At 50.7% G+C, this 12,375-nt stretch overlaps 7 protein-coding genes across 7 annotated transcripts; 4 read left to right on the top strand and 3 right to left on the bottom strand.

Moving 5' to 3' along the window:
* Positions 1-775: 775 nt before the first annotated feature.
* Positions 776-1,271, bottom strand: BBBOND_0202950 (hypothetical protein; the record flags this gene model as incomplete). The annotated part of the gene is made up of 2 exons (XM_012911870.1): positions 776-1,203; positions 1,259-1,271. The coding sequence occupies 2 exons, from the start codon at positions 1,269-1,271 to the stop codon at positions 776-778; spliced, it is 441 nt and encodes a 146-aa protein (XP_012767324.1).
* Positions 1,272-2,338: 1,067 nt separating this feature from the next.
* On the top strand, positions 2,339-2,968 carry BBBOND_0202940 (hypothetical protein; the record flags this gene model as incomplete). The annotated part of the gene is made up of 2 exons (XM_012911869.1): positions 2,339-2,427; positions 2,821-2,968. 2 exons carry the CDS (start codon positions 2,339-2,341, stop codon positions 2,966-2,968), a joined length of 237 nt encoding a protein of 78 aa, XP_012767323.1.
* Positions 2,969-4,110: 1,142 nt separating this feature from the next.
* Positions 4,111-4,602, top strand: BBBOND_0202930 (hypothetical protein; the record flags this gene model as incomplete). The annotated part of the gene is made up of 1 exon (XM_012911868.1): positions 4,111-4,602. The coding sequence occupies one exon, from the start codon at positions 4,111-4,113 to the stop codon at positions 4,600-4,602; it is 492 nt and encodes a 163-aa protein (XP_012767322.1).
* A 1,954-nt stretch (positions 4,603-6,556) lies between these two features.
* Positions 6,557-7,645, bottom strand: BBBOND_0202920 (glycoprotease family protein, putative; the record flags this gene model as incomplete). The annotated part of the gene is made up of 1 exon (XM_012911867.1): positions 6,557-7,645. One exon carries the CDS (start codon positions 7,643-7,645, stop codon positions 6,557-6,559), a length of 1,089 nt encoding a protein of 362 aa, XP_012767321.1.
* Positions 7,646-7,850: 205 nt separating this feature from the next.
* On the bottom strand, positions 7,851-8,849 carry BBBOND_0202910 (hypothetical protein, conserved; the record flags this gene model as incomplete). Its single annotated transcript, XM_012911866.1, has 1 exon — positions 7,851-8,849. The coding sequence occupies one exon, from the start codon at positions 8,847-8,849 to the stop codon at positions 7,851-7,853; it is 999 nt and encodes a 332-aa protein (XP_012767320.1).
* A 369-nt stretch (positions 8,850-9,218) lies between these two features.
* BBBOND_0202900 (dynamin-like protein, putative) lies at positions 9,219-11,458 on the top strand (the record flags this gene model as incomplete). The annotated part of the gene is made up of 2 exons (XM_012911865.1): positions 9,219-9,266; positions 9,305-11,458. 2 exons carry the CDS (start codon positions 9,219-9,221, stop codon positions 11,456-11,458), a joined length of 2,202 nt encoding a protein of 733 aa, XP_012767319.1.
* Positions 11,459-11,569: 111 nt separating this feature from the next.
* Positions 11,570-11,954, top strand: BBBOND_0202890 (hypothetical protein, conserved; the record flags this gene model as incomplete). The annotated part of the gene is made up of 4 exons (XM_012911864.1): positions 11,570-11,633; positions 11,669-11,726; positions 11,761-11,835; positions 11,876-11,954. 4 exons carry the CDS (start codon positions 11,570-11,572, stop codon positions 11,952-11,954), a joined length of 276 nt encoding a protein of 91 aa, XP_012767318.1.
* Between the last annotated feature and the right edge of the window lie 421 nt (positions 11,955-12,375).

Below are 12,375 nucleotides of genomic sequence, written 5' to 3'. Positions count from 1 at the left end.
CTTTATGCCAATATGGCTGATATGAATTCTAACGGAAGGTGATTCCGCCAGTTCGGTCCAACAACTTCCAACCGTATGTCTACAATGCTAATGCGCTAACACATGCCTCTGTGATCTACGACACTGAATCGAGACGCAGCTTTACAAAAATTCGTATGAAGACGCAAAACGTCGCTTATAGCAACCCAAACAAGTATACAAATTTTGTACACCCACCTGGATGATTGCCCGTTCCCAAACCCAGCATGGCGCTCCCGAGCTATAGGCATGGGTTATAACCTATCTTACTCACGAATTAATTATGCCATGAACTATTTTATTACATTACCTTAGTGTTGCCGTGGAGGTGGCATAGGTGTGTAATATCACAGTGGTATATACGACAGTTTCATGAATCTATTACACATCCCACTGCATACGCCTCATCAGCACATTAAATCACTGCTGCACTGCATTCCATCATATAGCAACCTGTGATTGCATAGATGCGATAATTACGATGTAACAATGTTCGCCCATGGAGTCATTGAAGTAGTCGATGTCGTAGCAAGGTAGGAGTATCCTCTTCCAGTGAACGAGTATTGTCGTGATGTGGATGAAGTGAAACGCGTTGGTAGTCGAAACAATTGGGAACATGGCAGAACATTCAAGAAGTGAAAAATCGTGTAGTCAAAGACGAGGGGGTAGAGGGCATGCGAATGGTAGATAGTTGGCAACAATTGTGGATGGCGATGTAAATGATCCAAGTTGTCTCCAAATTGTTTAGGTAGACTCTTCAGATGGTCATGCGTTGAGTTGAGAGACTCGGAACCACGGATGCGACAGTATCTAGGCCGGTGCCATCAAGACGGTCCCATTCGGGACTGTTGGGATGTGAAGCGGAAAGAGAGATACACAGTGGAGACAACGACTTCAAAGCATAACCGTGCAACTCTATGCCAAAATCGTGAAAGAACGAGACCAGCTCCCCTGTCGTCCTTGGAGTCCGCCCGGTGAGGCAGTTGAGGTAGGAGGCCAATGTCAACAGGGGATCACTACCGCCGCAGCAGAAAGTGAGGATGGAGGAAATGACACTGCCCAGTTGCGACGTCTTAGGCAAATCTCTCTTCTTAAATCCCATCCTGATCCGGCTCTTGCGGCACAGGTTGCACGGATCGAAGGGGTGAGTCTTGAAGTTGGAGTCACAGCTTCCAATGAGATCCCCTGATGAGCATTTTACAAAATGCAAAACCTAACTGGACATCTATCTATTACGAACTTTCCCCCACCATTCGCTGAGAAAATATCTTGCTGGCTCCTACATTCCACAATCGTTGGTTCAAAGTGTTAAGTAGTGTTAAAATTGCAGTATCTCAGAAAGTTTCGGCACAACTGCCTAGACCACCACGATACATGCCCCCACCTGTTAGCACAATGACATCAGGCCGACGGCACTTACTAGCTGAATTGGCTACGGAACCCCCTCGATTGAGACATATAACCACATCTCTGAGATTTGTTATGCGTTTAATCGTGCTGTTCAGATGAAACTTGTTAACCCAGTGCAATGCCTCACGTTCCAACCCGAAAGGTCGGGCCTCTTGTTGAGCCAAGGGGTGTCGGGCGTATTTCCAAGTTGCCTGATATTTACCTTAGTCCTAACATATTGGCATGTTTCTGACACGTAATATACCTTAGTGGATAGCCTCGTACTTCTACCTCGCCTAGCCCATCACGGTGCAGGCTGTGGGTGGGCCCAGTGTCGCCTAGAGCAGCATTTCGCAATCGCCCGTATGATCATATGTGTCTTTACAAAGCATGTATTGTGCTTCTCTGCGCACATACAAGGAGTAGAGGAAAGTATTTCCCGCTCCCATTTTCACCGATTGTCCGACGGCAGTCACTGCCGCCGCAGCAGCTCTTCCACTTTAACGCGCTAGCTAGACTGCACTCCTAAACTTCATGTACCGTTCGTTGTTGCGTGTGAATGGCATGGCCGAGGTTTCGAAATGTGAGCAGTGCTACGAGTCTCGTTAGCTCACCTTACTCATCTTGTCAATAAATTGTGAGCAACAAAGAGATGATGAATCGTAATTCAAATTAAGCACATTACACGCACTTCCTCCGAAATACAACAACTACAACCACGTGGCACCTTCTCATTATAACCCTGGGTTATCAGCAGCAAGTACAACAGCCTACCACAATGCCATCTGGCCAGTGGGACAGACCAAAAGATCGACCAACATGAACTATGACAATTAAAGTGGCTGGTTGCCAAACAAGTTATTGCACCACAGTTACCAATTCTTTGGCGTAGTAGTTCTCGATCTGCATGGTCGACAGGACGATACCCTTGATGGTGACGCATCGGCACTCCAACGGCGGCGTCTGGCGCAGAGATTCGCCTGGCCCTACGAGTTTGCCGTTGAATTGCAAGGTGACGAAGTGGGTGGATGCTGATGCTACCTAAGACTGGCTGGTGTTGTTTAGGTTGGTCACGTCTCCGTCGACTGACACCTGGTTGAAACAGTTGGGTGGGTTCGTATTAACAGCGCCTTACACAGCCAATATCACATTACCCGTACATTTCGTGATATATAGTCTATTAACGCTAATGAAACATCTAACAGCTCCGCAAACTATATGATTGCCGAACCAAAAGTGCAGCACATGCTCTATATTTAACATACGACTTCCACGTAGGTTGCCATTAGTCTTTCGACGCTCATCAGGTGACGCGTTTAAATATTGCGAGTGGATAGTGTTAATATTACTAGGTGCTCTGATCAGTGTAAAACCGGTTGTGAGGAACGTGACATCTGCAGCCTGTTGATGTAGGTGTTACCAGAACTATAGATGCACTTCTCTTAGCACCCTCGGTACGTCCATCATCATGCACGTGCGCAACATGATCAACTACACGATAAGTTCATTCACTGAAGTCCCCGGGCGCATCCATACTACCCGGGACATATACAATCACTAACAGAGGCCTGCTTCCTCAGGCCAATACGAGTCCTACTTAATATAATTGATACCATGGTACCACCGTGATCACGCGTTGCCAACATAGTAACTCAGGCCAGCAGTGGAAAGTGGTCTGCAGTGTCCACACCGAGGTATCACAGAAAAGCCAAATCGCAACGGCAATTTCACCGTCGAAGCCAGTATAGTTATATGGAAGACGATAACAGTTCATGTGCCATTATACGGAAGTTGTGGTTATCGAACTGTGCCAAAAATGTCCAATTATCTCAGTTAACAACCTATCAGTACCCGGATGCGGTTATAATACGGCGATTTCTGTATCGTGACGTCTCACTTTTCCATTCTATGCAACTACGTTCATGTCACCCTCGGATGATGACAGCATCTATGGCAGACGGTCGGTAATTGGTAGCGCCGCTTTCATCATCTCGTAGAAAGTGTCTCGCATACCTATAGGGTAAATACATCCTCCTCAGATGCATCAAGGAGCATATCGGAATTGTTTTACATGCATGTTTAAACATGTATATCGCATCCCTAATTGCTCTACATAACTCATACATCATCAATTCTACTTTGGTTTCATGAGCTGGCGTTCGAGTTAGCATTTCCACTTTGCCCACCGGGTGGGGTTGTTACAAACATAAAGTCTTTTCGACATCGCAAGAATACCCCAAGTTTTCAAGGTTGCAGCTGCAAACGTCAGATATCTTCGCTTATCACGGAAATTCATTTAAACGCATACTGGCTTCCTGTTTTGGCTGTGCATGCATGGCCATCCGTGCCGTGAGTATCCGTAAGTCGCATAGATCCACCCCCTACCTTACGTCCCTTTGAGACGCTTACTACCGTTGACAAATTTCCCTCTTTAAATATATCACCATAACTTTACACATCATGTGAAGTTTTTAACGGCAACACTGTCGCCGTGTTTCCGCGCTTGTGTTGCCGTGAATATCCCTTAGACACGGGCCCTGTAGACATCGTTACGCCGCTAATTAGCACATTTTAGCGTCGTTATGGTTGTTGAGATGTGTAATGAAACGTATAAAATACGTTATAGGGCATTTACCCAAAATTCATGATTTTTTGGCTCCCCTAGAAAATTTCTGCCCAGGCATTCTTCTGTCGGCAACAAAGATGAGTTTGTTTTCCCGATTCTCTGGCCTGGTTCAAGCAGGCATTAGGGCCGCCAGAAAAACTGTCTCGAGTGCAGCGAAAAGAGGAATCGAGAGCTTGACAGATAGTGCATTTGATGGTGCCATCGACGCAAGCAGCATCAAAAGTGCATTGGAATCACCGGGTGTAGAAGAGCTTATGGACAGCGTCATTCAGATGGTTATGTGGTATGTGTGGATATCATATGTCATTCCAATGATGTTGATTATGGGTTTCCTTTTTGGATTACTCTTCGCTGCGTACTTTTACGGATGGCTGAACAGGTGCTCAGCGGGATTTTTTAGATCTTTCACAATTGCTGCAGAAATTATCATGTACGCTTACTGGAGATTAAAGAAAGCCCTACGTGCATTTTGGGGTGCTTACACTGAATTTGACGATAGTGGCCTTATCTCTAAATTTAGAGGCCGCCGATACTTACCTGCCAAGTTTGCGAAGTATAATCTGCGCTGAGTAATATCGGGAGCATCGATATGGGAGTGCCAATGTAGTAACTGTGTACTACGCTAGTGATTGGGCAACGTTAGTCCCGTCAAGATGCGGAGGAAGGCAATGAAAAGACCGCTGGAACCTCGATTATAAACGAAGCCGGCGCTAGTTTTGTATCAGCAAATTTACCAAAATCTAGGGATACGCATATATGCGTGCTAGTCGTTGCACTGGCTGCTGACGCAATACACGACTGCGAAGCTGCTAAAATGCAACGCGCCGAATGGGAGTTAGCAGGTGGATAGTGATTGATGATACCTTAGGTACACAAAAGTCGTGTACCGTCTGTATTTCTACCCGTGAATCACATGAGCGGAAACAAATGCAAATTCTGCATGGGAATGGTAGTATACATTATCACGTTGAGCCAGGGAGGTGGGCCGCCTGTACACCCTTGCGGAGCTGGAAGTCGGTGCAAGGGCTAATATTCATCTCAAACCGTCCACTCTATAATGAGGATCTCAAGGTATTCACCGAGAACCCAAACACACTGGGGGCGTGATCCGGATCACGGAAGATGCAAACTCACGCAAGGGCATTGACGTGGCTGGCAAAATCACAGAATGCGCATTCAGATTAGAATCGCTGGTTAAAATGGAGTTACTTGATGTAAGAGTAAACGGTCAATACACGAATACACCTTCAGAGTGATGGCCTACTGCAGCGAGAGGGCACAGATGGACATTCCTCTCTAGATCTAAAGCGAAGCCAATCCTACGCTCGTATATGCAAATGTGTTCTCATCACGAAACTGTGGTTGTAGTAAACACAGCACTCTTTATACACGCGGGCCAATCGGATGGACTCTTGGGCTGGTTTCGCTTATGCTGCAGATGAGATGCCCATGAGTGGTGTAATGCTCTCATGGCAATTGATATATGAATCCACGTGCACCAACAACGCCGGGACGTACTATCGCAGGCTTATTACAAGTACAACCAACTTGGTCTGATACATATATCGCAAGGCCAGTTATGGGCACATCGCTCGACCTTACGTCCGACATCTGGTGGGTGGTTCACTTCCGTGCAGGAGTATTTGGCTAACTGATGGGGAGCTTTCAGGGGTGTATACACATACAGGATACCACTGTCAGCAGTGCTGTGCCAGTGGTTGTACAGAATACCGAGCAACTGGAATTCTGATTATTAATGTAATTGAAAAAGAAAAACTCTTTCCCCGATTTGTCGCTTTTATTCGATGTTAGTCTCCTAGACATACAGTATAACGAGATTGTGGCAGTATATATATATATATATATATATATATATATATATATATATATATATATATCAGATGAGGCGAATTTGTGCGCAATCGATAAGTCGTTGCCCCCTGCCTCGTCTGCTGCCCTTCGCTACAGCGATTTGTTGTGGTATCCAGTGGTTCATAAGGTGTTCTATAGGCTGTATAATGTGATGTAGTAGTGCCACTCTGTGCTCTAAATGTTGCCGGAGCAAGAGGCGGCGACAGTACAACACTCGACCACTATCCGCGTAACAGCCTACAAACCGTCTTGAGTGGCGTGCAACCCAACCACAGAACGTACACGATGAGGAGTTACGTGTGACAAGCTACTCATATGTTGCTAATAAACGGTTGTTACACAAAATCGTTGCTCTACGCACGTCGCTCTGCGCCGGTGCCATGATGACTAATTAACATTAAGGTTCCGTTTGGGGGATAGAAACACGGTGACGGAGAGTTTCGCATCAAACGTTTTCGTTGATTGCCTAACCATGACCCGAACGCAATATATCAAGTGTCATGTATCGTATTCGGCCACTTAATTGTGATTATGGCGTGTTAGGGCCATCTCCGACTACAGAGTCCCATGACATGTAATACGCACAATTCACATAATTGCTGCCCACAGAATCGATGTTTGAAGTATTAGCGGAGTTGCATAAATAAAAAACTATATCCACGAGGCCTGGCATTGGTCAGTGCGGTAGCGTTGGCATACGGTGACATCCTGCGGCGCAAGCACCGCATTTTCACCACGGCCATATAAATAATCGGAGATACCTGTGAAAGCAATCATGGCGCCGTTGTCAATGCAGTAGCGTTCGTCCATTGGATAGAGCTTAGCCCCCCGTTCTTCGGCCATGGCCGACGCCATTTGCTGCAAACGCAGGTTACAGCCTACACCGCCCACTACCAACAGCTCCTTGGACTCGACAAACGCCATAGCGCGCTCAGTGATTTCTATCAGCATGGCGAACATGTGTTCTTGTACGCTGAAGCAGAGGTCTCGTGTGAAATTCTTGAAATCCTCCTTCGTACAGGTACCCGTTGATAACATATCTTTCTGTCGCTCAATCAGCTGTTCGCACCGAGTCAAAAGTCCGCTAAGTGAACAATCCATGCCCTTCACCACAAAAGGCAGTGGTATCATGCGCGCCCCCGGTACACGAGCAGCGAGCTCAATGGAGAGGCCTGGCGACGGTTTATTCGGAAGCCCCAGCAGCCGTGCCAACCTATCTAGCACGTTTCCGGCAGCTATATCCAGTGTCTCTCCCAGCACTGCGTAAACTTGCCGCTGACGATCAAAGGATAACACCTGCGTATTGCCCCCCGATACGTACAGTACTACGGGGTATTTGTAGCCGCTCAGAAACCGGCCCATCTCCACATGGCCGACGCAATGATTGACAGGAACTATCGGCGCACCTGTCAGGAGGTGCACAGTTTTTGCAGCAACGGCGCCGACGTGTAGCGCTGAACCCATTCCAGGTCCTCGGGTGTAACAAATCAAAGAAATCTGCGATATGTCGATCCCTGCAGTTGAAAGAGACTCTTTCAACGTGGCTGCCATATTTTCCCGGTGGTGCCGGGCGACGTGCCGCGGAAGGAATCCTTCGCCATCCGGAGGCGAGTATGTCTTTCTTATGTTAGACAAGAGCACCCCGTCTCCACGCACAACAGCTATACCAAGCTTGTTGGCACTTCCTTCGATGCCCAAGGCGTAAAATTCGCTGAGATTGCGCTCCTCAGGGCCGCTCATTGCGATGACAGCTGCCGACACACACGTGTCAGCCTAAAAGGAGTTACTACACGCTGACGGCGCTATTGGCCGCAGCACCGCCGACAATACAAGAAATACGCATATATTGTGTATACAGACATGAGCCAGAGTGCATTTCCGCCAGTTTCGCCAACCCCAGCCCTTAGACACCCCGGCAATAGAACCACGACCAATGCACTGCACGTCAGACAAATGAAGAGTGTGTTTGCCCTGGTCCAAATATTTCCCCCAAATTTTTGCCAGACTGCAAAAGATGTGCGTATCCTTTGTCATCGATCTTAGAGCCTGATACAATTTCCTTTTCGCGGTCGAACACCTTCCACGGTTGCGAGTTTTCAGCATCCGACGATTTGGAGGCAGACTCCTTTTCGCGCATAATTGCCAGCTGCTCTTGCGGAGTTTTGCCCCAAACGTCATGAGAAGCGTGGCGATCTGCGAATTCCTTTTGCAAGGCCTCATATTCGACGAAAAAACCTTGTTCGTGCATTTCGCGAAGGCTTAGTAGTTCTCGATCGGAGGGATCTGTCGTGTTAGATTGCGACATGTCACTGGCATTGTTTTCAGACGGCTCCGAGCTCTCCGCAGGGCGGCTGTGGCGTACGTATGGGCCCTGCGCTTGTGCCTTTTGGCGTATGTACGGCAGCTTTTCCGTCAGGGCCTCTAACAACGAGATGTTGCACTCGGGAGGCTTCCTGACAGTCGATTCGGAGCGATGTAGATACAGCGCTCGGGCCAGATGGCGGAACTTCTTGCGCACATGCGCATCACCGTAACGACCTAAGTCCACAGAAGCTCCATTATCGAGCGACGACAGGAACGACTTCAACTCAGATTCACATTCGCACTTCCGAATCAAATCCGTGCATATGCGGATGAACTCGCGTTGTTGGTAGATGTAAGGCAGTGTGGACCTATTTCCTCGGCTGCCGTCATCGCCAGCGTTGGGGTTACATTCCGCATTTGAAGCACCGTCAGGCTTTGTTGCAACGGGAGATTGAGAGCTGCCTGGGTGTTTCCCCCCAGTGCGAGTAGCCAGAGGCGCCTTGGCAGAATCTTCGCGCCTTGGCCTAGAAGGAGCAGCGTCTGGCGAGTCGCGCGTACGCGAACGGCTCCTGCTTCTGTAGCGCTTATAAGACAGATTCTGGCGCGACGCGTCTGTGGAAGATGCGCCGTACGGTGCCATTTTCAGCCGCCGTAGACACTTGATGTTGCATTCACTCTATGAATCCTTCGTTGATCCAGGCGCAGTCGAAATACAAACAAAAGAAAACATACACACATACCCGTCCTACCGGATATGGCACTTTACTGCTGGACTCACAGGTGTGAACGCCTAGCTCCTGTCGTCACGTGTGCCGGATTATCCCCCATCCATCGCCGGTGTTAACCCGTAAAGCGCCACCATGACAGTCTCAGACGCAACTAAAAACGCATATCCCACCACTTAGACAAGAGTACAGGGGCTACTTAGCTGGCAGGACTTTGCCGCGACGTGCTTCCCTAGCGGGAGGTGTGTAAGGCCGTGCGACTGCAACGACTACCAGGAGAGAAAATGGACGACCATACCGGCACCAGCCTTCGGCAGTTGGTCAACCTGATCGTAAGTGGTTTCGTTTTTGGATCAGCCACGTTGCACAGGACAAACTGCGGGACATCGGACTGCACAAGTACATCAACTTGCCACGGATATGCGTTGCCGGCACCCAGAGCAGCGGTAAGAGCAGTGTGCTCGAGAGCATCGTGGGAATCGACTTCCTCCCCAGGGGCGACGGTATTGTGACGCGTCGCCCCGTGGAATTCCGCCTTAGTAGGCTGACCGGCAAGGACGGGGAAGCCGACCTTCGACCCTACATAATCTTTGAGGGCAATAGTGAGAAGTTCTACGATTTTGAGAAAGCGAGGCAACACATACAAGAGCTGACTAACGAGAAGGCTGGTGTCAACAAGGGCATCATCGATGACCCGATTGTGCTCTCCGTCTTTTCCCCGGACTGCCCGGACCTCTCGCTCATCGACCTGCCCGGTGTGACGCGTGTCCCGCTCAAGAACAGCGACCAGACCGACGACATAGAGGCTCTGACTAAGGACATGATAATGCGTTACGCGCGCGACCCGCGGACGATAATTCTTGCGGTGGTGGCCGCCAACGTCGACATGTCCACCAGCGACGCGCTGCAGCTTGCGAGGCGCGCAGACCCGCTTGGCGTGCGTACTTTGGGCGTGATCACGAAAATCGACCTGATGGACCGCGGCGCGGACGCCGTGGCCATGCTACAAAATGACGAAGTGCCTCTGAGGCTGGGCTACACGGGTGTCAAAAACCGGTCTCAAAAGGATATCGCAGAAGGTGTCACGATAAAACAGGCGCTTGAGCTGGAGCGGCAGTACTTCTCGGAGCACAGTGTATACAAGCATATAAAGCCCAGTCTATGGGGTATCCCATCGCTGGTCGACAAGCTGACGAAGGTGCTGTACAGGCACATCAGCACGGTGCTGCCGGACCTCAAGGCGGAAATCTCCAACCGCATCAAAAACACGACCGCGAGGTTAGAAGCGTTGGGCGCCTCCGCGCCGTCGGATGCAGCTGAACGCGTGCACCTGCTTTGGCAGCTGACTACTGACTTCTGCGAGGTCTTCGGCGGGATAATCAGGGGCAGATACGTCAGCCGCCTGCACGACTTCGTCGACAAGGACGCCGTGACTGGCGTGCAGATTAGGACAATTTTCAACGAGCTGCTTGAGCCATTCCTTTCGCAGAAGGTGTTCGACCAGCTGTCTGACTTTGAAATTGACCAGGCCATTCAGATGCACGAGGGTGACAGCCTGCCCGGCTTCCCCAGTCCAGACACGTTCGAGTACCTGATACTGCCCCAGCTGCAGAAATTGGTGCCTCCATCCATCGAGTGCCTGGAGCGCGTGCAGCAGACGCTGGACCTGCTGGCCATGAAGGTGTCGCAGCGCATCTTCGCGAGGTTTCCGCTGCTGTGCGAGAAGGTACTCGCCCTATCGCAGAACATCTTCACCGAGGAGACTGAGAAGTCCCGTGGTTTTTTGGAGAAGTACGTGGAGAGCGAAACTTTGTACATTTTCACAAACGACGGGCAGTATATGGTTGACAAGGCCGACGAGAAGGTGGATGCTGGCAAATCCACGAACTACGTCGCTGAAAAGGCCGCGCAGCTAACTCAAGCGACCGGCAAGGCGCTGAGCGGTGTCTGGGACGCCGCTCAGGGCAAGAAACGTAGATACAGTTCGCAGTTCATCCAGGAAATCCGGCGCCGGCTTAACGTGTATTTCGCCATCGTGCTTCGGAACATGCGCGATTCGGTGCCGAAGATAATTGGCCACTTCCTCGTGAGAAAGGTGCAGCAAAACATGCAGTACAAAATTTACACTGCGCTGACCCAGCAGAAGCAGGAGGATCTGGAGGCCATGTTCGGCGAGCCGCCGCACATCGCGCGTGACCGTGAGCTCATGCGGGAACAGCTCGACGTGCTGAATCGCGCCATGTCACTAATGCAGCGTGACTTTTCTGTGGCGCAAAGGGACGTCGACCTGTTCGACGAGACCTTCGACAACGATTTGAAGGCGTTCAGCATCAAGGCTCAACAACCTGGAAGCCCTCCTCCGTGTCCTGCGGACGTGCAGCGTCGTCCCGCGGCGCAGCAGTTGCCCGAGCCCGCCATCACCACTGCCCATCACTTGCCCAAGGCGCAGTACATAACACCGCAGCCGCAGCGCGCGCGTGACACAACCCGCCGGGTCGTCGCCTCCAACCCGCTCTTCGACTGAATACCGCCACACGGCTCGGTCGGCACGCCGTCGCCCGGAAGGAGGCCAACGCAGGGCCAGCCCGTGATCCCACGCGCACAGAAAACGTCCACTAACACATTTCACAGCACAATGCCGTGTGCTAAATGCGAAAAGAAGCTTTGTAAGCTCGCCACCCCGGACACGAAGCGCGACGGTAGGCACGGCCGGTGTCGCCGACATTGAGCGCAGGCAACCGTTGCGCCGTGGGCGTGAACAAGCTGGTTGAGAAGCGCATAAAAAAGGACAAGTGAGTTTGCCGGGTGATGCGCGAGATTGCGCAGGGTGGAGCCGAACAAGGACCAGTGCAAGAACTGCAAGGCCTTCCTACACATCAAAGGCAAGTACTGCAACGTGTGGTAAGTGGCGTGCGCGTAACCGCGTTTACGTCGTACGCAGCGCCTACAAGCAGGGCAGGTGCCATATGTGCGGTAAGAAGATGGTCGACGTGTCCAAGCATCTGATGTCGGTCGTCTGACATCCGCGCGGAGGCCGCTGGCGCGGCGCTAGCGCCACGTGTTGAATCTACACACGACCTGCGATTCAACAGCGCCAGATTTCAACCACAAGCCCATAAAGGCGCACTTTATGATCGGCCTGGCGCGACTCGCCGTCGAGGCCCACGTCGCTGTTCAATCTGACACTAGGCAGACGATAACTCGTGGAAGCCGTGCTCCTATCCGGTGTGTACGGTAAACATGTACCTAATCTTACTGACGCCATCGTGTGGTGACGCAGGCTGCACTGTGTAGGAGGGGGCCCGGGACGCGCTCTGGGCGGGATCGGTGACGCATCACTCCAAAAGCAGCGATGCGACGGGGCTAGACCTCGACCTGACTGCTTAGCAAAAGGCTCCCAGCGCACGCCAGTAAGAGCAGCAGCGAGCGCCGGTGCATCCG

Source organism: Babesia bigemina, assembly GCF_000981445.1.
Source record: "Babesia bigemina genome assembly Bbig001, chromosome : II".
Lineage (NCBI taxonomy): Eukaryota > Apicomplexa > Aconoidasida > Piroplasmida > Babesiidae > Babesia > Babesia bigemina.
This window is presented reverse-complemented; position numbering and strand designations above follow the sequence as displayed.